Source organism: Loxodonta africana, chromosome 14 (assembly GCF_030014295.1).
Source record: "Loxodonta africana isolate mLoxAfr1 chromosome 14, mLoxAfr1.hap2, whole genome shotgun sequence".
Classification (NCBI taxonomy): Eukaryota; Metazoa; Chordata; class Mammalia; order Proboscidea; family Elephantidae; genus Loxodonta; species Loxodonta africana.
In genome coordinates, this window is record NC_087355.1 from 88,669,292 (window position 1) to 88,694,442 (window position 25,151).

The 25,151-nt window shown below is 43.3% G+C and overlaps 1 protein-coding gene across 8 annotated transcripts in view; it reads right to left on the minus strand.

Moving 5' to 3' along the window:
* The window catches only part of PTK2 (protein tyrosine kinase 2), a 252,340-nt gene that overhangs the window by 117,698 nt on the left and 109,491 nt on the right, over positions 1-25,151 (minus strand). For all 8 annotated transcript variants that reach the window (XM_064268126.1, XM_064268121.1, XM_064268124.1 and 5 more), the window contains 2 exons: positions 15,476-15,555; positions 13,316-13,378 (listed from right to left, as the gene is read on the minus strand). In XM_064268126.1, the coding sequence (XP_064124196.1) occupies positions 13,316-13,378; positions 15,476-15,555 (143 nt within the window). The remainder of the gene's footprint in view (positions 1-13,315; positions 13,379-15,475; positions 15,556-25,151) is intronic.

Genomic DNA, 25,151 nt, shown 5'->3' on the forward strand with positions numbered 1-25,151 from the left:
TGCGGTCGGGTCTGGCTGCCAGTGGTTTACCACATGCCCTCTAATCTGCAGTTGTTCAGCTGTGTGTGCCGTCAAACTCCTTTGAAGCCAAAGGGTGCACAGCAGCCACGTGTGAATAAAGCGATAAATACAACGTATGCATCATAAACAAAACTCCTGGCCTTTACAATGTAACTCCTCACTAGATAAATACTGTCAGGGGTATATCCTACATGCATGTCAACCCATCTGACAAAAACCTAATTTACAGGAAGCCTTTAGAAAATGACCAAAATGCAATTCCCAAATCTAAGTATTAGGCTGTTAAGATTCCTTATTGGTTCAGAAGAAATCTTTCTAGCCCATACACAGCTGACAGGCTATTAACTAACATTAGGTTGGAGCTGTGCTGTCTGATACAGTGGCCGCTGGCTAGCCACATGTGGCTACTTTTACTTTAATTAAAACTAAATAAAAATTCTCTTCCCGGTGACACTGGCCACATTCGAAGCGCTAACAGCCCGTGGGGATAGGCAGGTACAGAACAAGTGCATCACTGCTGAAAGCTGTAACAGGCGCCACCAGGCTGAGACACTGACTCTAAGACTCCGCGTCCTGAGTGCCGCGGGCCTCAGCACGCCTCAGTAGAGGCGGGGGCCTAAATGGGTGGATGCTGGCCACAGTGCGCGACGACCACGGGGACGAGCCACAAAGGGCCCCCAGCATTGCTCAGAAGGCATGGAAAGGGAAGAAGGGAGTCCGCTGTGGAGGCTCGGCAGCAAGGCTGCAAAGCTAGTGCAGAGAGCTGTAAGTGAAACGAGGAGCCTCGTCCAGCCCGCGCACACACGAGGGAGACAGAAGCACCTGCTGCTTTTATCATCTGTCCTATTTTTCTCTCTGGATGCGCAAAAGGGTTTCTTTAATCTATTCTCTAAGATTCACACTATTCTGAGGGAGCCATAAAGAATGAAGGCCTGCACTCGTTCATTTACTTACTCACTGAGACTCTACTACATACTGGGCACCTGTTAGATAAGGGGACAAAGCTATCACTAAAACATGTTCCCTCTTCTCAGGGGAGACACTCATTTAAACAACTAAACGTATAACAGCGTGAAAGGTGCCGTAAGATAGAGAGCTTTCAAAGCCAATATATTTAGGGCTTCTAGGACTCAAAATTACTTCTGTGGTTAATTTCAAACCAGAATTCTCTTAGGAAATGTTTATTTTATGTCTGCCCTTTATGTGAAATATTCAGACCATTGTTGACTGACGACACCTTCTTTTTCTTTCCCTTTTGCTAACCCTCAGAATTGCTGCCATCCTCTCAGCTGATCCCACCATTTCAGGGTTCTCTGAGGCAGCATCACACACACCCACAGACGCCTGGTCCCTCCCCACTCTACAGAGCTGCACCTCATGCGGCGGGACCATGCGCCTCCTCTCCCCTCCACTGCAGACCACGCTCGCCTGCAATGTCCCCACCTCCCCTCCCAGCCACGCCCGTGTCTCCAGTATGCCCCATGCCGCACAGTGAGCACTCACAGCCATGTACCCACAAAACCCCAGGCTTTCAGAGGTCTGAGAGTCACATACGAAAAGTAACTAAGAGCATTACAAGAGGATTCTTACGTCAAGGGTAAATGTGTTTCTCCTCTGACAATACTTCTGCGAAAACGCTGGCCTTGTCTGTTGGCCTTGTTTAATACTTTGGGGACTTAATTCCTCAAGCATATAAAGCCTGGGAAAAAGCAACCAAAACTAACTTCAAAACATCACGTGTACATCGCCATGGGTATCTGATCTTACGCTCTCTTCAGAACTGTCAGAATTTTCTTCAATTTAGAAGTCTTACTGAGGTACCTTAACTGCTAAATTATACCTCAACCCTCTTAAAAATCAGTAACTGTTGGGTTTCTCTAACTGCAATAGAGATGGCTAGCTGTTCCTCAGTGACTCTCCCAGGGCATCCTGAGTGAGAAAAGGCTGTTTTGCCTGGATGGTCAGCATCTACCGTGCTTTGCTCCTGCTGGGTAGGTGTGACTAGTTTTGACGGTGTCATGAACTGAATTATGTTCCCCCAAAACTGTGTGTATCAACTTGGTTAGGTCATGATTCCCAGTATTGTGTGGTTGTCCTCCATTTTGTGATTGTAATTTTATGGCAAAAAGGATTAGGGTGGGATTGTAATACCACCCTTACTCAGGTCACCTCCCTGATCCAAGGTAAAGGGAATTTCCCTGGGATGTGGCCTGCACCACCTTTTCTCTCTCAAGAAATAAAAAGAAAGGGAAGGAAGCAAAGAGTTGGTGACCTCATACCACTAAGAAAGCAGCACCAGGAGCACAGTGCATCCTTTGGACCGCGGATCCCTACACCTGAGAAGCTCCTCGGCCAGGGGAAGATTGAGGACAAGGCCCTTCCTCCAGAGCCAACAGGGAGAGAGAGCCTTCCCCTGGAGCCGACGCCCTGAATTTGGACTTGTAACCTACTAGAGATTGTGAGAGGATAAATTTCTCCTTGTTAAAGCCATCCACTTGTTGTATTTCTGTTATAGCAGCACTAGATGACTCAGACAGCTTCCTTCTTCTAATCTTTTAACCTCCAGTTTGCTCCCGGCAGTGTTGGCCCTGAGGAAATAAGGCACCAGGGACAGGGGATGGGGACATCACTGCCATGTACCTCCTCTCTGTCCAGAGAAAAGGTACCTGTTCTGCCAGCATTGGGAAGCTAAGGAAAAAAAGGGCTCTTCAGTTGGTTTAAAGAAAAAAAGCAGAGGTTTCTGCTTTTCCCACTCTCAGAAGCTGAGCCTAGCACTGCTCCCCATAATTCAAAGGTTACTCTGAAATGTAGTAAAGCTGAAGGGGTATTCTCCATGAGGCTGTAAGTAACTGAGATCTTTAAAACTCCTGGCACAGGCTAAGTAACCATATGCACCATTCTGTAACCTTTCTCCTCACTGGGAAGGAAAAGAGAGAAGCTTGAAATAAACTAATGAATAACAAGTAATATTCTGTATTCATGTATAATATATTCTGTACTGGGAAATATAGAAATTCCTAAATGGCTTCAACTTACTAGCAAAATCCAACGGGAGAAACCATGTCACCTCTCAAGGTGTCACAGCTGCGAAGCTCCTGAGGGACATATTAGTCACAGGCTATCCCAAGCCAGCACCATTTCAGAAGCACTGACATCAGCCTTTCAACAGACCGAATGGAAGACAGAACAGAGCGGAGCAGTATCTTCAAAGTGCGGAGAAACTATACCTATCAATCCAGAATTGTTTACTGGGCAAAACCACCACTCACGACAAGGGCAAGCTACAGATAACTACAAGATGACAAAAACTGAGAGCATTTTACCACCAAAAGACACATACAAAGGAACTTCGAAACAATATACTTTCAGAAAAAAGAAAACTAATACCAGAAGGACTGGGTGCATGCAGGACTGTTCAGCAAACACGAGGACACGAAGATCCACGGGCAGTTCTCCGGGACCACCCCCCCCCCCCGCCCCGCCCAGCCCTCTGTGACAGACTCCGAGAGCGCTGGGGTGAAGAAGGCTCCAGTGTGGGCAGCACAGAACTGCTTGTGGGACTCCCAACCTGAGGCTACCTGCGACGTGAGGGAGGTGGACCTGGCACTCAGGCATTGTACTTGGGCCCTCAAGGGAGGCTGGAGTGGCACATTCCCTGGCATCGTCAGAAGCCACAGCAGCAGAAAACCAAGCCTCTTTGGAGCAAAGCTTGCCCATCTAGGGCCACTGGACTCACACACTCAAGCTGCTCATGTACTTGAGAGTCAGAGCAACACCAGAAACAGACACCTCCAGCACCCCAAGGGAAACCCTGGTGGCGTGGCCGTTAAGTGCACGACTGCTAACCGAAAGGTCGGCAGTTCGAATCCACCAGGTGCTCCTTGGAAACTCTATGGGGCAGGTCTAGTCTGTCCTATACTGGTGCTATGCGTCACAATCAACTTGATGGTAACGGGTTTTTTTTTTTAGTACCCTGAGGTCAGCAGATGGAAGAGCTGTTGTGACACAGGCTAGAAGCAGCTGTGCACAAAAAGCTGGAAGAGATAAACCGCACGATCGCACAGAAGAGCATACAGTGAGAGGGTCCCAGGAATGAAAAAACAGATTAGACAACAAATGAAACTTCTAGAAGGAAAGTGTAAATGATGATATGGAAAACCAAATGGATAAGGTATGTAACAGAAACATACTGCTGAAAAGAGAATTAAGGAATTAGAAAATGAAGCCAAAGAAACTTTACACACACAGCCACAGTGAAAAAGGGGGATAGAAAATATGAATGCTATTAAGAGATACAAAGGGCAAAATAGGCTGAAATATATGTGGTTGATAATTATAGAGACAACAGTATACATTTTCTAGATGAAAACATGAATATACACAATCAAGAAGCACATCCTGTTCTAAGCTGAATTTGTGAAAAGAAGTCCAAGCCTAAAACATCACGGTAAAACCAGGAAAGACTAAAGTTGAGATGATTTTAGAGGAAGGCACAACCACAGAGGCATACCAACAGACACACCGCAGTGTCTTTCAGAGCTGAGAAAAGACAACAATATGAACAATATACTGAAAGGAAAAGGATGCCAGAAGGATGGTCTGAGATAAGAAAAATAAAATGATCAACATGCAGGGATAGCTAAAAAAAAAAAAAAAAGCCAATGTATAAATAAGACAATGTCTAATATTTGGGGTTTAAGTACAAAAGGACAGAAGTAAAATAATGGGGGAAATGGTGTGTAAGACAAAAGGAGAGGAAGAGTTCAAGAGGTCCAAGTCCCCTGTACTGTTTCAGAGACGATTAAGATATTTTTGTAATCTAGATCTTGTTACATTAATATTGAAGGTTAATGATGTAAGGCTAATTAATAAAAGACCAGAAAGAGCTTATAAATATCTAAATCATTAGAGAAGAAAACCTGGAATAAGAAAAACTAAGAAATAAACAGGAGCAACAACAAAAAAGCAAGCAAAAAGCATACAGAAATAAAGATAATACAAACCAATCCAGATGTATCATTCATCCTAATAAATATGAATGCATGAAACCAGTTAAAAGATTTATCAGACTGAATTTCAAATCTTGCCTATGATATTTACACAAGACACACCTGAAATATAAGAACATGGAAAAGGTGAGTGTGAAAAAACGGAAAATAAAACCTTACAAATGCTTAACCTCAAGGAAAAAAAATTATTAGACACAGAATCACTAAGTAATGACAGGAGATTCAATTTACCAAGATGATATAAATATCCAGTTTGTAAGCACTAAATAAAAAAGCCTCAAAATATAAGGCAAAAATAGACCCACATTAAGAAAATGACAAAGCCACTCTCACGGAGGGAGATTTCAGCACACCTCTCAATCACTGATAGGTCAAGAGACAAAATGCCAATGAAGACATGGGCGACACCAACAGACAATTAACAAGCTTGATTAGACGATATATTTTTCAACCACACTAAAAACATTTAGAAGAACTGGTCACATAAAGTAAGCACAGCAAAATGTTAACAACAGTAGAATCCGGGTGGTAGATACAGTGGTGTTCACTGCACAATTCTTTCAACTTTTCTGCATGTTTGAGACTTTTTCAGACTGAAACACTAGGAGGCAAATGGTGACATACTAGCCTACAAAGCAAGTTTCAACAAAAGTCAAAGAAGCACTCACCACACACACCAGGCCTGCTGACCACAATGCAATTATGCTAAAAGTTCATTTAAAAGGAGAAAAACCTCCACTCCCTTGGAATTGTAAAAGCAGAAACAAATCCGTAAGAGTTTTAGAATGAGCACGCAACTTAAGTCACCGAGTGGCTTTTTATTAGGTCATGAAACTCAAAGGCCACGACGAAGGTGAGTGCCCGAGTTGACTACGTTAAAAAAAGAAAAACTTCCGTATGATGAAAAGCCAGATAAAGTTGAAAGGCAAAGATGAACTGTGAAGGAATACACAGAACAGATACTACAAATACAGGGTTAATATGACAAAAAGACCTCTTTGAAGAAAGAAAAACATAAAAATATTAGAAAAATACAGCCAATTTACAAAAGGAAGAGAAAATGGTCCGTTTGTGGAGAAATGTTTGATTTCACCAATAACCAAATTAATGCAAATAAAACAAGCTATTATTTGAGGGAAAGAAATAGGCAAAGTTGAAAAACGAAAGATGGCGATATTGCCTTATATTGTTGGTAAAAACCTGAACGTCCACCAGTAGGTGACTGGTTAAATATGGTATTTATAGTCACTTGATGGGCCAGTATGATAACGTACATTTATATTCAGTACGTGGAAAGGCTGTCTGTACATAAGGTTAAATTTTAAAAAAGCAGGATGCGATACAGAAGTTATGGTATTGTTCCACTTTCATTAAACCATGTACTGTATGCACACGTGAGCTTTTTTTTTTTTTTTTTTAAGTTATAAGGATCTTCATTAAGGCTGTGAATGTGGAGCAGTCAGTTCTTGTCTACTGGTGACGAGAAAACCGGCACCGACTAAGGGTAACGGTTACACAACTTGACTAATGTAGCTGTCGTCACTAAGAGCTGTACACCAGAAAAAAGGGGCAAAATGGCAAACAAAGTGTTTTATATAATTTTACAACCACAACAGCAGTCAAAAAAAAAGAAAGAAGGAAGGCTGTGCTTGTTGATACTACTTAAACTCACTGCTGCCGAGTCGATTCTGACTCATAGCAGCGCTACAGGACACAGTAGAACTGCCCCATAGGGTTTTCAAGGCTGTAATCTTTAAGCCAATCACCAGGTCTTTCTCCTGCAGGCAGCTGCTAGGTTCAAACTGTCAACCTACTGGTTAGCAGCCCAGGGCCTAAACACCATACCACCAGGACATTGTTGATACTACTGAGGTACAAACTAAACACTTAATGGGATTCATCTTCTTGGTTCCAAGATCTAGAGTCATGGTTTCACGGATCTGTTGGCTTACAGGTGTTTTTAGACTTTCTGTTCTACTTTCTAGTCGGTGAGTAGTGCCTGAGGCCTTCAAAGCTTGCCAGCGGCTACCCAAGATACAATAGGTCTCCATTCGCCTGAAACACCAGAGAAGAAGGAGACCCAGGAATCGCAGAAGGAAAATAATTGCCTCCATCAACTACTACCTCCTGTGCCATGAGACCAGAAGCAATGGGTGGTGCCTGCCTACCATTACTGACCGTTTTGATCAAGGGCCCCAGAGATGGATCCCGATCTAAAGGAGGAAAATCATGGAACAGAAATTAAAAGTCAAAAGGAAACCAGACTTACTTCTACTGAGGCTGGGGAAGCCTCTGAATCTACTGTCTGGAAATAATCTCTAAACCTTGAGCTGAAATTATCCCATGAAGCCATCATTAAACTAAACAGTTTAGCTCAATTAATAAAAAATGCTCACCTTGAGCACTGCGCTCTTATCAAGAATTCTAGGTTCAAAGTGACAACTATTAACAGGAAGCGCAGATACGAACTTTAAGGGGCAGGGAGTCTAAATTAACGGCAGTGAAACAACGGCAGACGGGATAATGAGAATGGTGACTCGGTGTGAAGCAGGCGCCAATGTCGCTGCGCTGTATGAACGTGCAGAGGCTGTTGAACAGATGCATGCTTGGTTGTGTATACTGCCACCAAAAAAAAAAAAAAAGAATGCACAATCCACCCCCTCCCCCCAAAAAAACAAAAAATCTGTGAAGGTAGTTGTCTCTAAGTGATGGGATTTGAAGACTTTTTTTCATTTAACAGTGCAGTTTCAATTTTCTAGAACTAGAATGTATTATCTGTGTAAACAAATGAAAAAACATTTAAAAAGGGCTCAAAATTAAACTAACAGATAACCCTGATAGTATTTTATATAATTTTTTTCTTAGTAATACTCATTTAAAAAAAATGCTATCGTTTGGTTTTGACCCTGATTGACAATCTCTCCTCTGGATAATGACAACAACACTTAGAGCCAACATCTTTAGTACCACAGTCATCAACAGTCCCATGTTCAGCTCTTGCCATGGACCGTCTCACTTAACTCCCAACAGCTAACGTAGGAATCAGTATGATCCCCATTTTAACAGATCTGGAAACAGAGACCAAAAGATTTGCTAACCCAAAGTTCATAAATGGCAGAGCTAAACGGTAGAGCTAGGATTTGAACCCAGGTGGGTCTGCTTCAAGAACCCACCTGAGTAATCTGCCTCGCATACACAGGCAGTGTAGCAAAGTCACAAACGTCATACAATTGCCAAGAACCACTATGGGGAGGCAAAGCACAGGAATTTACAAGAAATAGAGCAAATTGAGAACAATAATATTCTGGAACTGTTAAGTCTCTGAAAACCCCACCTTCTTTACCCATAGTGTTTACTTACGTTAAATATTTTACATACGTAACTAATACGGAAGTTATTCCAATACAACAGATAATTCACCTTTTCGACCCTACCCTCTAAGGCATCTCATTTACCTAACATGCTCACCTGTCTCTGTTAATCTGGTCAGTAACGGCCACCAGCTCTTATTTATGTACAGTGATCCCCACATCCTCCCTCTCAGCTGACCCCCACAAAGACTCACAGCACTTTCAAAGGCGTGGTTTACCACTCTGTCTTCTTCTGTTCATCTAGTCTCCTGTCACCTGGATTTCCATGATTTCACCAGCCTTAGTGTCATTTCTGACTCTCATTCCTAACAGATCTTCAGCTCAAAAATCCTCTCTCCAAACACACCCTCCACCACCTGCCCTGAAGGCTGTTTTTTCATTTTCTTTATTTCAGCTGGCCACTCTTGCTGCTAATGACACGCGATCCATCGTCCATGGGATTTCTTCCACTTATCTGTCTTCTGGTGACTCGTCTACAGCAGGCTTGGCTCTCCGCGCTCGTTTGGTTCCCCTGGTGTTCTCACTGACTCCACCTTTCCTTTTCCTATCTTGGCATCACAGAGAGATAGGACAGGACAGAATCATATCATTCTCCCCCAATCCCGACACAGGACGGGCGTCCTCAGCGGGCCCTGCAGGACGATCATGTGTTCTTGTCCCCCTTCCACTGTGTGCCAGCCGATTTATAGTCCACGTCTTTGGTCTAGCTCTCCTTTTCTGCCCGAAGTATTCAGCATATGTTACACCATTAGGCCATCTGTAACTACACCTGGGTGGTGCAAACGGCTGAGCATTCGACCACCGATCAAGAGGTTGGTTGTTGGAACCCACCCAGTGGTACTGTGCAAGACAAGCCTGGTGACCTCCTTCCAAAAGGTCAGAACCTTGAAAGCCTTACGGAGCAGTTCTACTTTGCACACGTGGGGCTGCCACGAGTCAGACTCGACAGCAACTGACAATAACATAACTATTTGCTGGCTCTTTGTCTCCAATTCTCCCATGAGATTTATATTTTATTTAAACAAACTTTTTATTTTAGAATAGTTTTAGATTTACAGAAAAGCTGCAAAGAGAATACAGAGTTCCTCGTAGACCCTGCACCCAGTTTCTCCTAATGTTATATCTTGCATTGCTGTGGTACACCTGTCACAGCTAATAAACCAATACCGATCCTTTATTATCAACTGGTTTTCCCCTAAGGTTTTCCTTCTGTTCCACAATCCCATCCAGGACACCACATTACACTTAGTTGTTATGCCTCCTTAGGCTCCCCTTGGCTATGACAGTTCCTTAGACTTGGTGTTTGATGACTGTGATGGTTAAGACTGTGTGTCAGCTTGGCTGGGCCATGATGATTCTCAGTGTTTAAATGTGATCACCCTCCACGATGGGATCTGCTGTGAGTAGTCAATCAGTTGAAGGGCGTTTCCTTGGGTGTGTGGACTGAATCTGAATAGAAGCGGACACTCACTTTTGCTTGCTCTAGATCCTGCAGCTGCCTCCTGTTCTTGGGACTTGAGCTAGCAGCTTACCCGCCAATCTCAGGATTCGTTGATCTTCACTGCCTATGAGCAAGAGCTCTACTCTCCAACCTGCCGATCTTGGGTTTGGCAGCCCCTGCGGCTACGTGAATCAGGAGAACCCTCTACCCTGGATCCACGGACTTGGGACGTTCCAGCCTCTACAATCGTGTGACCATTTCCTTGATATAAATCTCTCTCTATATATGAGAATATATTGATACTCTTTACAGGTTTTGCTTTTCTAGAGAACTCAGCTTAAGACAGTGACTGACATTTTTCAAAAGTACTGGTCAGGTATTTTGTAGAATATACCTCAGTTGGGGTTTGTCTGATGCCGCCTTTCGCATGGTTAGACAGGGATTATGGTTTTTGGAATGAAGGCCATAGAGGTGAAGTGCCCTTCTCATTACATCATATTGGGGGACATACTATCAACATGACTTATCATCTGACTTGAGGTGGTATCTGGCACTGGAAAGTTACCTTCCTCCCAGACCCCTTTTCCAAACTGCACTCTTTGGAAGCAAGTCACAAAGAGCACCCTATAATTTAGAGGCGAGGTGTTTTGCTGATGAGGGAGGATCCGCATAAATTATCTGGAATTCTTCTCAACAGGGGACTTGTCTCTTCCACTTATCCATTTATTTAATCGTTTATGTTAGTATGGACTCGTGGATATTTATCTCAGACTTTGTGTTATAATTCAAAACCATGCTGTTTATATTTTTTGCTTTAGTCACTGAGAGCTTTTTCAGTTGGTTCCTGCGTCACTCTGACGTAGCCCTATCCTTTTGTTTTTTGAGCACTTCTTTCTGGCACTATAACAACCTCTGGGTTTACTGTGTGTTTTCCCTCCTCAGTCCTAGAACCAGGCATTTCTCCAAGGAGCCCTCGTTCCTTTCACTGGAAAACGGCATTAGAAAAAAAGATCCAGGCACTGTGTACCATTAATGCTGATGGTATTAGGGGTTTCATAATAGATGAAATAAATCAACTAGTCTCCTTCTTCACTTTAAAAACCACGGTGTCCCTCCAGAACTGAAAATCAGCATGTCCCAAACAACTTATCCTCTTCTCCCCTAAGTGTGCTCCTCTTTCTATGACTGACATGCCTCGGGGCTCATGACAGAAAACCAGCCGATCCCCTGGGTACCTCCCTTTCCTCCTTTACCCAAATTTAGCCAGCTACATCGTCCACAGACCCTAATTCTGGTAATCTGTGTCTCCACCGCTACTTTTACATCTCCATCACCACTGCTGCCATCTTTATCTCAGGCCCTCATTACTTCTCAAACAGAAAGGAGAGAGGAAACAGTTTCTTGGTTCCCTCTTCCATTTTTAATCTCCTTTACTAAAACCCTGACCTCGTGAATACGGTACTCTAAATCAGAAATCTCCTATCACTATCCTGCTCAGAAGGGTTCAGTGAGTCCACAGTGCTCAAGGACCAAGGCCAGGCTCTTTCTGAAGGCCATTAACGATCTGGTCCCTATGTGTACACACACACACCCCATCTCTCCCTCACGCACAGTGTCCCCCTCCTCAATTAACGTTATTTTCTAACAGTCTGCAAATGCTGAGCTTCTCTTCCTGGGGTGGCTCTTCTGTTGCAACCTCACCTGCCTACGCTCCAGTAAAGCACTTTCTTCAGGACTCAGCTTAAGCAACATCTCCCGGAAAACACCTCTTCCCCAGACACCTGCAGATGCTTCCACTTCATTTCCTAGCACATCGGTTTTTGCTTACTTGCCCGAGAGTCTCCCTTCTAGCTGTAAGCTTCTGAGGGTGCAAGTTTTGTCTTATTAATTTCTGAATCTCCACACACTTAGCTGCCAAGGAGCTCAGTAATGTTCGCTGTATGAATTAATGAAGACACAAGTGAATGGACAACAGGATAGATAACCAAGCAAATAACCACTGGGAAAACTATTCCTATTTTCCTGAACTGCCTTTTGAAGATGAACACCTAAAACAAGACTCTCAACAATTCCTCTGATTCTCACAGTTTGTACTTTAAGCACTAAGAGTGTAAATCAGGCTAGAGAGTGTGGCAATTTTAAATAAAAATCTAAACCATGATGACCTCTACACTATTAAGTGCTTAAACAGCAGGGGAAAAATCTATGTACACTAACCCTGTGTAGTAAGATAGCCTCATTTATCTCTGAAGTTTTTCATTTAACTCCAACCAATTGCTTTTGCCCTATCTAATCTGTCAGGAGGCACAGCATGTCTGGAAGGTATCTTCATAAACACAGCATGGCAAATATTTATTGGGTGCCTATCTGTGCCATGCATGTGATCAGCCTTATGTGATTCTAACATGTTAAGTTCAGAAGCCGTGTGATGGACTGGTTTCAGCATGATGAACTAGGATGCTGCCGACCTCTGCCTTGGGTCACCCTCATTCGCTTGTCACACCTTGGCCACAAAAGGCTCCTGTAATTTCCAAAAATAGCCACCTGACATCTATTACTGCTAGCAGTTACTTCAAATGATTCCACCTGCTTTGTAACTAGTTTCGAAAAACATTTACTTAGGTTGTTATTTTTAAATGGTCACATCTGTCCTGCAAAGTCTTGTTTTCAAAATGGCGGGGGACTAACTTTCAGTGTAGCAGTGGTGGGACTGACCTAGAAAGTCCAAATAAAATTTAAAACCACAGGAAGTCTTTAATGAGGCAGAGTGGTTATGGACTACCTTTCACTTTAACTTGCCGACACCTTCCAAGTATCACAAGGACTTCTGAAATGCTTCCGCTCATTTCAGAAAAAATAAGTGCCGGCAAAATGCTGCACCACTGATAATGAAAATAAAGCTGATCTTCACTAGGGTATAAGATCCATTCATTATCTTCTGCCGAATTCACTATCAAAAACATGCAGAGCAGGACTTCTGGCTTCCCAAATGTCAACAGTCTGATACACAAATTAGTTATCGGAAAACTTTTCAGTGATTCTAAATTTTAGGATACATGAGCAACAAGTAAATCCCTTATCCCTCTTTTGGGGGAAAAATATCCTTAGTGAACTTATACAGAGAACTGTAAAAAGGATGAGATTACTAGCTACCAGCAGTTTATGGACAGTTTTAGAGTTCAACGTAACTTAGAGGTGAAACTTCATTCCAGTATGATTTAATCTGGAGACCAAAAAGTTTATTACATACACGTTAACATGTTAGAAACATGTGAGCCTTACATTTATCAACAAACTTAAATGGTTGCTAATACAATGGTGTCTTCAAGAATTTTTTCTTAAACTTTCCATGAGCTTTAGAGCAGACTCACTATTCAACGTTAAGTAAAGACAATCCAGCTAAAAAGGCCCCAGTCTGAAGGAATGAGTCAGTTCTGAAGGCTGCGGGAACAGCTCAGCTGTGCGGTACTTACTCTAATACTTCATAGTTAGACTTCTTTTCCAGCGCGTTGCCCCGCATCTCCCAGTATGAGCGCCTAAAATCAGGAAAGATATAAAATTTTATAAACAATGTCTGGGATGACAAATTTTAAAATGCAGGGAGGGGAGAGTTCACCGAAATACTCTGTGGCTCAGCCACAAACTTTCTGGTAAGCTACGACTGAAGAAGAATGTGATTCACAACACTGTTCCTACTTCCCAACCAGGCAAATGCAGTCAGCACAGACCCCGTTCTCTACTGAGCAATCTGATGTTCCCTTTGAAAGTGAGGCAGGCCCGGCTCTTTGTAAAGATGAGAAATGAAATTCCAGTTTTAAAAGAGATTTGTTCCATTTGCTACCTGGCATACTTCTTGTTTTCTCAAGACACGGTACATGCACGCGGGATGGCCACCGCAGCACAGGACTGTGGCTGTGGTCAGATTTATGTCACACCTGCTCCCAAGGAAGCCAAACATGCTAGCATGGGTAACACGCTTTCAACAGCATAACCTACTGACATGAGATGAAGTCAGCCACCAGTACATGCGACAAGAGGTGTCAGGCTCCTGCAGAGTAAGGACCCCATGATACGTGCTGCCCACCCAACCGTCCTTAAGGTTTACATCTGAATCTCACCTCCTTATTTCAAACTGCCCAATCAAGCAGTTTCAGGTTGTACTGGAACCAAGTCCTTTCTATACAAAACCCGACATTAATGGACATGACTGTGTTGTCAAATATCTCACAAAAGGACAAGATTAGACTTAAGCTACTTCTGATGTGCTGATACTACAAATCCTGACATGATTTTATAGCAGACTGTATAATCAACTGACTTTGTTTTTGGAGGGGGACTAGTTTTTCAAGTTTTCCCATTAGATTCTAAAACTTTAATCAGTGACGCCAAGCAATAAAATGAAGGGAAGGGGCAAAGAGGAAAGAAGGGAGGAAAGAAGCGGGGGGGAAGGACGGAGGACGAGAAAGCGGGAAGGGAAGGGAATAAAACATAACAGGAGGGAGGCCAGAGTGGGAAGGAGGGAAAAAGTGGTTAAGGACCAAGAGTGGTACAACTACCACTCAAGGGGGTCCAATGCTTTAAGGTTCCCTTGGTAGTTCCATTTGTAGTAGGAGAGAAGGGTACATGCTCCCTAAGCTGAAACTGTGAAGAAGGCGAGGAGAGGAAGCAGGAACATAAAGGGACCAGTAAGACATGAGTTTTGTCACTGGAATACAGAATTACAGCTAAAAAACAAACTTTAATGAAAGGCTGAAGAAGATGCTTGCTATCCTTTGGGTCCTGACAGGAACTGTTATTTAACAGCCTCCTGCAGGATAAAAAATAGTTATCTTTGGGGAGAACTATCACTGTTTTGAGTGATACACGATCAAATTTTACCTAATCAACTCATCTTAAACTAGCAGCCCAAGGTAAATTTTAATTAAAATTTTATCTGATGAACCCAAAACCCAACGCTGTCAAGTCAATTCCGACTCATAGTGACCCTATAGGACAGAGCAGAACTGCCCCAAAGAGGTTCCAAAGTGCGCCTGGTGGATTCGAACTGCCAACCTTTTGGTTAGCAGCCGTGGCACTTAACCATTATGCCACCAGGGATTCCTCATCTGATGAAAGTAGAGCTTTTTTTTTTAAGTCAAAATTTAAAATGATGACATACAGGTAACAGATGACAAATGGTGAGAAGTGTAATCAGAAATAAACACATTCTCAGATTTCCACTTCCCTTAGACCCATGTGTTCAGTGTGGTACCGCAGCTCACATCTAAGTTTAAATCTGAATTAAAGGCAGTAGCCGCATTTCCCCCAGGCTAGCGGTGAATGTGGAACCGGGCAGGCTCAGAACATCTCTGCCCTCACAGAAGGCCGCACTGGGGAGCACGGCCTTAGACACTGAGATACTTGCTCTCTCAGAAATCACTCAATTTTAAATTCAATTCAAACTCATTTTAAAAGATTCTAAGATTTCCAGAATTAGCGATGTCAACATTATTTATAATCTGCTCAATTTTTTACTCAAATTTGATCCAGTACTTTACTGATAATCTTTACGTGGAAAAGGGTAACACCTGGATAATTTTCAAAACCAGTGAACACTGATGGATAAATACCTCAAAATCTAGTTGCCACCTTACCGTATTTCTAGACAGCCCAACTTCAAAGCAATTTCCTGGTCCACTTGATCAGCTATCTCTAACATATAATCGCTCTTCACCTACAATATAAAGGAATGGGAAAACAATGCTCTGTTAAAAGAATGCATTTTGGCGTCATTCACTTGATAAAGTTTACTGGGTGCCTTTTACATGCTCTATACACATTGTGTCAATAATTATGTAGGTGCTGGTGATATAAAAATGAGTCACGGAAGGAAAGGAGTAACACGTTCTCTTTAACATCGTTAAGGAGAGCTGGTCATAATAAACATATGATCTAGAACCAGGTACACAGGACACTGTGAAACAACACAGTCTGAATCACAAGTACTACTAAGCTGCTTTACAGGCCTCCCCCTCCTCAAAAGTTAACACGGAAGCAGGAGCGCCATTCCCATGCAAATTCGCAGCAGGTATGTTTCCTGACCTTTTTTCAGACCTCTGTGCAAGTGCAAAGAAAATTTATGTATTTCTAAATCCACTGAACTGTGCAATTGAGACGCTTCCACCTGGCCATCAACTGGAAGTGATTAACCTGCAGGTAGTGGTGTGCTAAAAGGCAAGCACCAAGAGAAGCGCCTAAAGGAATTTACAAATGCCTTCCAAGCAATGAATCCGCTCAGTTAAAATCGGACGTTCCTGGACGGCTACCAGTATTTAGCAGTTCGTATCAGGGTGAAGACATTTTCAAAGATGAAATGCAAACAAAAAGTCTGCAGCGTAAGTAGGCTTACTACTGAACTAAATGCAGAAAAGATAACTCAAGATATGTATTTGTATGTGACAGAGAAACACCACAGTTGTTCTGGCTGTAACGTTCAACGCCATCTTAGTTGACGGTCTGGTGTGGACTTCACAGAAACCACCGCAGAGTATCAACTATATGTCGAGGTAAATGTATGATTATAAACTTGCCTTGAAGACTAATTACTGTAACTTCTGAACACTGTTCACAGGTGGGAAAAAGTAACCAAATACTGTATTTCATTCATGAAAACCAAATTTATATTAACTGTCCAAATGAAAAAAAAGAAAAATTATAATTTAACAACCTTTATGGAAAATGCACTATTCATGAACCTGACTTAAAAGTTCTAAAAGTTGCTTTGCTATAGCTTCAATCTATTACTCTTGGTACTCAGAGATGGTATAACCACAAGCTTGCAGTCCAGTCATAGCAATCAATGTATTCTCCAAAACGCACTGATTCAAGATGGAGGAAACCATCACAACACACTGACTCATCTCATCGTTCCCTCACCTGAAGCTCTGGAGGAGCAGTCCCCAGGGAACCTGACACCTCTCCCTATCACCAACACTCCAGATATGGTGCTGTCAGAGCCCACCGTGAATGCCCAGTGAACGCTCGGGCATTTTTCTTCAAGAGCCAGTGTTCTTTTCTTGTAGAAAACATTTCTTTACTGCCTGTCTTCCCCGACTAACTCCCGGAAGAATTAACTGCTTTCACTGGTGTAATAAAAAAATTTTATCAAGCGTTTACACTGTACGCACTCAAGCTCAGTGTCAAGCAGATTGTATGTAATATCTCAGATTCTCCTCTCATCACGTGTGAGTTGGGTATTGTTCTATTCCTACTTCACAGCCACCGGGGAAGTCTCAGAAGAAGGAGGACAGCGCTAGCAGAGGAACTACCTGCTACTCAAGGAGCCAGTTACTGCACTAAGTATTTTATACACGTGATTTCTAACCTTTACCATGACTCCTGCAGGTAGGTTTTATTACTCCTATTTTACAAATAAACATAGGTAAAGTTAGTTTACCCGAGGCCAGACAGCAAGCGCTAAAGCTAGGGTTCACAAACCAGTTAATACTGTCAACCCCTAAAACGGAGGCTTCCTTTTGTACCTCCATCTTCTTGGGAACGCTTTCCTAGTATAGACGCGTTATATACAGATGTGGCCAACTCTCTACTGGAATGAAGATTACCGAGGAGCAGGGACCCCATGTGTTCACCGTCGCACCCCCCGTGTCTAACAGTGGCTTCTCGTGCACCTGCTGGTTCAGCTACCACTGCCAGTGTGTTCTAGTCTCTTTTTATACCATAAATTACTACTGTTTCTTAACTCCAGGCCCAGGAAGTTTGCAAGATCCTTTCAAGACCTCTGAGAGATTAAAAAAAAAAATTAATTTGTTTCCATGTCGATGTCAATTTCCCACTAAAAAAGGGTATGTATTTGGACTTCCTACTACGCTTATATTCATGAGTTGTTTTCATCTTACTGGACAACAGAATTAAACACAGGTTTGAATATAAAACTGCTCATATTCTCCACAATTTAGGACACACACCAACTCAGGGCTTTGGCTGCCACATGAGATTTTGTGTTTTATTTTGGTCTCCTCTAAATATTTTGTCAGCTACATAAATTTACCAACTAGACTCAAAAGTCCTTGGTAGCAAGTAGAAAGTGTGGGGCTGAGGACAGACACGGGAAACGGACCGAGTATGTAACCACTTCGCTGGGTAGCCCGAGGCAAGTAACTCGACTCTCAGAGCCTCAGTTTGCTCCACCATAAAACACCCTTCCTTGAGTCTTTGCCAGATGGCGGAGTGCAGTTCCTGATCTACAGAGAAGGAATTCAATGGCACTTCCCAACTAAAACTAACTTCTCAATTTTTCTCCTGTGTACCTAAGCTATAAAAATACACATAAATATACATATTAAGCATCATGCTATCTTAACAAGTCATACACTTTTTCACAATTCAGTATGTCATTTGACATAGTGCTGAAAGTTATTCGCTGATTTATTCCATAAACATCTACTGAATACTGGCCATGTGCCAGGACACGGTAGTGAGTAAAACCATGTGGGGGTGAGGGTGGGGTATCAGGTGGTGATAAGCTCTATGGAGAAAAAAAAGGGAATGTTCCAACCGAAAACAAGCACGCATGAAAGGCCTCACTGAGAAAGTGGCACCTGAGCCAAAACCAGGAAGGAGGAGGAATCGGCAAAGGGTGAGCCCCTGGGCACCTGGGAAGAGCTGCAGCCCCGGGGGAGCTACATAAACTTACCAACTAGACTCAAAAGTCCTTGGTAGCAAGTAGAAAGAGGATGGGGCTGAGGTGGTATGAAGGCGCCTGAAGTGGAGCACACCTGGCTTGTTAGAGAAGAGCAAGGAAGCCGAATGAGAGGTCAGAGTAGCACCACCTCACCCAGGGAGGCAACGGTGGGTACACCTTCATCTGAAAGAATTACTGTTATGTTGAGGACAGGCTGCAGAGGGCGGACACTGAAGCCAGACAACCTGTATGACAATACGTGTTTCCGCTGGCTCGTCTGGTCCATTTATCACAGAAAAGTAACCACAAATTATACTCAATGTAACTGAAGAATCACAGCTGCATAATAATTTTTAAAAGATTTGATATAAAGTACGTATATATATAAAAATCTGATTTATCAAACTCCAAAGGCATAGTTCCTTTATTTCTTGGAAATCTTCTTGACGTCTTGTAATAACTCTCATCAAAATTTTTTGAACATCAGGGCATTAGCACCAGTAAGTTTATTCTCACCAATAAGTCATTCAAAAGAAAGAATCAGGCCTCTGAAGCGCGTATCTTACGGTGCTGGGGACACAGTGGTGAGGAAGACAGACTTGATGTTTGTTGTCACTAAACGCACACGCTACTGGAGGGCACAAGAGTTGATGACAGACACAACACGATGCTTATATGCCAGGTGGGAAACGTACAGGTGCTGTGGAAGGCTTACAAAGAAAGGGCCACCTAAGCTAAGAGTTGAAGAGTGAGTGGCAGTTACCTAGGCCCAGGGAAGAAAAGGGTGCCTGACAAAGGGCTGTGCAGGAAAGGGTGAACTCCGCAGGTGTGGCTGTTCAAACCCCTCACATCCTGAAAGAGGCCTGTTTTTAGGGATGGCTCTCAGCCACTCAGGGAAACTGAACTCTTGAAACTTTCTGTCAGATAAGGGGGTTTTTGCAGACCTGAAGCCTTGGGCCACACAGTACTGTTTTCATCAGATAATTATGCTAGCAATGTCATTTATGGCAAACATCTGCTTTCTCTCTGGGGTCTGGAGCTTGAATAGCTGAGATGGGACATGTAAATGCTGTTATGCCTATGTGAATGACGCCCAATAAATCGCTGAACACCCAGGCTCGGGCGAACTCCCCTGGTTGGTGACACCTGGCACATGTTGTCACACATGGTTTCTGGGGGAATTGAGCACGTCCCATATGACTCCACTGGGAGAGGATCCCTGGACACATGGGCCTGGTTTCCCCCAGGCTCCGCCCCACACACCTTCTCCCTTTGCTGATTTTACTCTGTATTTTCTTACTATTGTAAACCATAACCTTAAATACAGCAACTGAGTCCTGTAAATCCTTCCAACAAATCGTTGAGCCTGAGGGTGGTCATGGGGACCCTGACCCCATGTGTTTCTGGAAAAGAGTCTGGCAAAGGCCTTGGAGTGGACTAAAGGCCATCAAAAGATACCTGGAGGGATCAGAAACTATGAGAAAATGACCATTCCTGCCTTCCTATTTCTCAAATCTTTTACACAGAAGGATGATCGAGAAATATGGGTTGGACAGTGTATATATGACAGAGTTTAGCTAAGTCCTCATTAACCATAGGTGTTTCTACTTAAATTACCAAAAACATATAAAAGTGAAAAAACGAGAAGAAACGTACATTAAATCTATTTAAAAAGGAGAGAAAACATTTCTTCTAATAAGCCCGACCTAGATGTATATTTAATTTTACCTTTTTTCTGGAAAAGGGCAGCTGGTAATTTCCATATTAAAAATGTCAGATCTTAAACTAAAACTTCCCACTTAGAGCTGCCATTTCATAACATGTTTTAACTTGCAGAAAGCCTCAAGGCCAAGAAAATAGAGATAATACAACTGCGTAAAGGAAAACATGTAAAAATAGAAAATTAGGCTAAAAATAGATTGATCAGCAAGAAAGAAGTATGCCTAGGCACCTCACATTTCCCCACGCAAGCTGAAATTCTACACCACATAGTTGTGGTTCTAGACTCAGTATCTTCTTGAACTTCTTATTGGAACACTTTTAGTCAAATAAACCCTTAATTATGTTGCAGTTAATATTTTTTTAAGAGCCAATGGATGGATATACTCACCTAAAACCTTAAAATAATTGTAGGAGTAAACAATGATTGCACCTTCGTTTCAAACCCAGGCTTCTTAAAAGATGAAGATTCCAACACCAAAAGGTTTCTATACGGATTCAGCACCGTCAATACACATTTAATTAGTAATATCAACTTCCTGACAAAACAAACATAATCCTTCAAATAACGGCCACCACCATTTGTCAAAGGCTGCCAATCAAACACTAACAACTTTAACAAATGAAAATTAAGGGAAAGAGGAATAAAATGTGATACGGTAAAGAAAAAAGCCCACTTAGGGAATTACACACTTTTCTTGCTTTCTAATGAGCTCTTAGTTTTATCATCAAAAATGACTCTTACAGACTCCTGCTCTACAATGAATAGCGTTTTAACAAGATTTGAGTTTATTTTTAGAGTGCACTGATTAGTATCTTTCAGAAAATCCTAAAATGGGTCAAAAGCATTCAGTGAATCACTTGAGATTTATGGCATTGGTGGTCACATTTAGGACAGCTTCTAGTCAAACTATGTACATCTGAAACAATCATTGGCAGCCAGCAACCTAACGTGCCAACACAAACCAGCCCACCGACAGGTTGCTTTCTTTATGACCCCATCCTAAGCCAGGGGCACAGTGAAGAGTGGGCCTGGATGAAATTTCACATAAAGGGATAATAAAGTTAAGTTAGTTTATAAGTTGTTTTTAGTTTTTTTCTCCCCCTTCCTTTCCTCCCTTCCTCTTTTTCAGGGAATGAGGAGATAATGAGAGTGTTGGCAGGGATAATCTACACTTAATTCTTTTATTTCTACCCTGACAAAAGAACCAAATCATTAAAATCATTGATTCTTGCAAAAGAGATAATAACAGCTAACAGTTCGTCATGTGCGAGGCATTTCCAGGTGCCCTGGCATGTAATTTCACTGAAAAATCACAATGACCCTGCCCCATTTTCTGGATTAAAAGCACTGAGGCCAGTTAAGAAAATAAACATGCAAGCCATAGGCTGGGAGAAAATATCCATCAAACATAACCCGATAAAGGACAGGTACTCGGGATATGTAAAGAACTCCTACAACTTAATAACACAAAACGGACACAAAGATTTAAGCAGACCTTTCCCAAAAGAAGGTACACTAATGCTCAGTACCCACAGGAGTAAGTGCCCAGCCATCTCAGCTGGTCATGAGGGAGATGCAAATGAGAACCACCAGGTGATGCCACCACACGCCCACTAGAACTATGGCTAAAGGTAAAGACAGACAACAGCAAACGTTGAGTAGAACGGGGAGCAACTTCAACTCTCACACATTACTAGGGGGAACGTAAAACAGTGTAACCATTCTGGAAAAAGGGCAAGCACTTTCTTATAGAACAAAATCTATGCCTACCCTATGACCCAGCAATTCCATTTCCAGTTATTCACCCAAGGGAAATGATACTCACAAAGATACTTGCTAAAGAATGTTTATAGCCACTATATTCACAGTTAGAGTAAACAACTAGAAACGGCCCAGGTGTCTATCAACAGGAGGACGTGATGTATTCATGTAACAGAACACTACTCAGCAGTAAAAAGAGACAGATTACTGAAATCTCAAATGCATTGTGCTGCTGACATTAGCCTCACACAGAACACACACCGTATGAGCCCGTTTATAAGAGGCTTTTCTAAAACAGGCGAAACCAAGCTACAACGGGAAGAATAAAAACCAGGGCTATGTGGGGCTGGGAGCGAGGACTGACCGGCAAGGGTCGGGAGGAAGCTTTCTGGGGTGACGGTCATGTTCTATACCCTGATGGAAGTTTGGGTTGTTCTGGTGAGCCCCCAAAATCAACTGCTGCAGTGCAAAATTCAGTGAAAATATTTGTGTGCAAATACGTATACGTTCTATGTTTGCATCACATAGTAAAGATTCTATAAATTTTTATTTTAATAAAAAAATTAAAGAATTGGTGCCATCAAAACCTGAGGCCTTTATATAGTGATTCACTTATCTCAGAATTCAGTGAAAATTTCCATACTGTATTTCAGCTGCATTCTTAGTTAAATACATTTCGGCTAAAAATACCTAAAGGGCTAGTAATTTATACCCTTTTTTGTGTGTTTAAAGAGGAGAAAGTTCTGAATTTCTAACTCATTTTCCAACTTTGGAATTAAACTTGCTCCCAGGTTGGGTACTGCCTGCAGAGAACGACACACGGGACACCTGCGACAGTCCCGGGATTTCCTGGTTCCCAGGTTGGGTACTGCCTGCACAGATCGACACACGGGACACCTGCGACAGTCCCGGCATTTCCTGGTTCCCAGGTTGGGTACTGCCTGCACAGATCGACAAACGGGACACCTGCGACAGTCCCGGGATTTCCTGGTTCCCAGGTTGGGTACTGCCTGCAGAGAACGACACACGGGACACCTGCGACAGTCCCGGCATTTCCTGGTTCCCAGGTTGGGTACTGCCTGCACAGATCGACACACGGGACACCTGCGACAGTCCCGGCATTTCCTGGTTCCCAGGTTGGGTACTGCCTGCACAGATCGACAAACGGGACACCTGCGACAGTCCCGGGATTTCCTGGTTCCCAGGTTGGGTACTGCCTGCAGAGAACGACACACGGGACACCTGCGACAGTCCCGGGATTTCCTGGTTCCCAGGTTGGGTACTGCCTGCAGAGAACGACACACGGGACACCTGCGACAGTCCCGGCATTTCCTGGTTCCCAGGTTGGGTACTGCCTGCACAGATCGACACACGGGACACCTGCGACAGTCCCGGCATTTCCTGGTTCCCAGGTTGGGTACTGCCTGCACAGATCGACAAACGGGACACCTGCGACAGTCCCGGGATTTCCTGGTTCCCAGGTTGGGTACTGCCTGCAGAGAACGACACACGGGACACCTGCGACAGTCCCGGGATTTCCTGGTTCCCAGGTTGGGTACTGCCTGCAGAGAACGACACACGGGACACCTGCGACAGTCCCGGCATTTCCTGGTTCCCAGGTTGGGTACTGCCTGCACAGATCGACACACGGGACACCTGCGACAGTCCTGGGATTTCCTGGTTCCCAGGTTGGGTACTGCCTGCAGAGAACGACACACGGGACACCTGCGACAGTCCCGGGATTTCCTGGTTCCCAGGTTGGGTACTGCCTGCACAGATCGACACACGGGACACCTGCGACAGTCCCGGGATTTCCTGGTTCCCAGGTTGGGTACTGCCTGCAGAGAACGACACACGGGACACCTGCGACAGTCCCGGCATTTCCTGGCACGTTCCAGAACAGATTCTGCACTGAGACCTTCTCCATCACCAGAAGTCAAATATATAACGATTTTTGCCAAACCAGCAGTGAGAAATTACACTGTTTTTACAGCTGTCTTGCTAGATCAGAGTAAATATAAATATATATATATATTTTCCCACGAATGTTTTATATAAAAAAAAAAGCCTGCTCTTTCAACAGCAGCACTTCCTGTAGCCCCGCCCCTGGTCACGACCATAGCTGTGCCTCGCTGTTCACAACGGATGGGGGAGTCAGCAGCCTCTACTGACAGAAACATACAGTCTTCCGAGTTCTTTTTTGTTACTATAATGCTCACGAGCACCCTTGTACATACATATTTGCGTGAATCTTGTCATGTCTTTAGAATAAATTAGGTCAAACCATAAGACAATGCCAATACCTGACTGTTCTTTACTTACAGGATGGCAGTGCCATATGGCACCACCTAACAAAATCTGGGCGATATGAGCTTATCTAAGGCTCTTCAAACGCTGCCAGTTCATTAGTTCTGACAAACCATGGTATCTTCCGTCTTCCTCCCCTCTCCTTTTTGGCTTAGCGCGACCCTTAAAAAAAAACCTCATTGCCGTGGAATTGATTTCGACTCACAGTGACCCTATAGGACAGAGTAGAACTGCCCCACGGGGTTTCCAAGGTGCACCTGGTGGATTCGAACTGCCGACCTCTTGGTTAGCAGCAGTAGTGCTTAACCACTACGCTACCAGGGTTTCTGTTATGAGTCGGAGTGCTACCCTTACCTGCCCCCACTCCGTCACTTGAGTCCGAGCCACTTGGCATGCATAAGCGGTGAAACCGGCCACCGATGTGGGAAAGGGCCTTTACGGTGACTACACTTGCATTTTTGGAAAAAAATTTTGTATTTGGCAAAATAGTATAAAAGCACACAAAATGAAGTAATTATCAAGATAAAGGTATTTTAAGTGACAGTTTAAAAAGATTTTCTGGACTTCCTAAAAACGTGCTGTATTATTTAACAACTTTAAAATATGTAAGAAGAGAGGCTGTAGAAATGGATGGACGAAGAGGGCGAGGTGGAGAAGCTGGAGGTTCATACAGGAGCACACAGGAAGGAGAAGGTGAGATATGGCCTTATCGTAATGAGCAGCTAACCCTGAGTTATGACACGCAAATGGTAAACGGCGAGGCCTCAAAAGCCTCCAAATGTGTACAGGCTGAAATTCAAGAAATTACTGGGCACTTACATGGCAGGCAATTTCATCC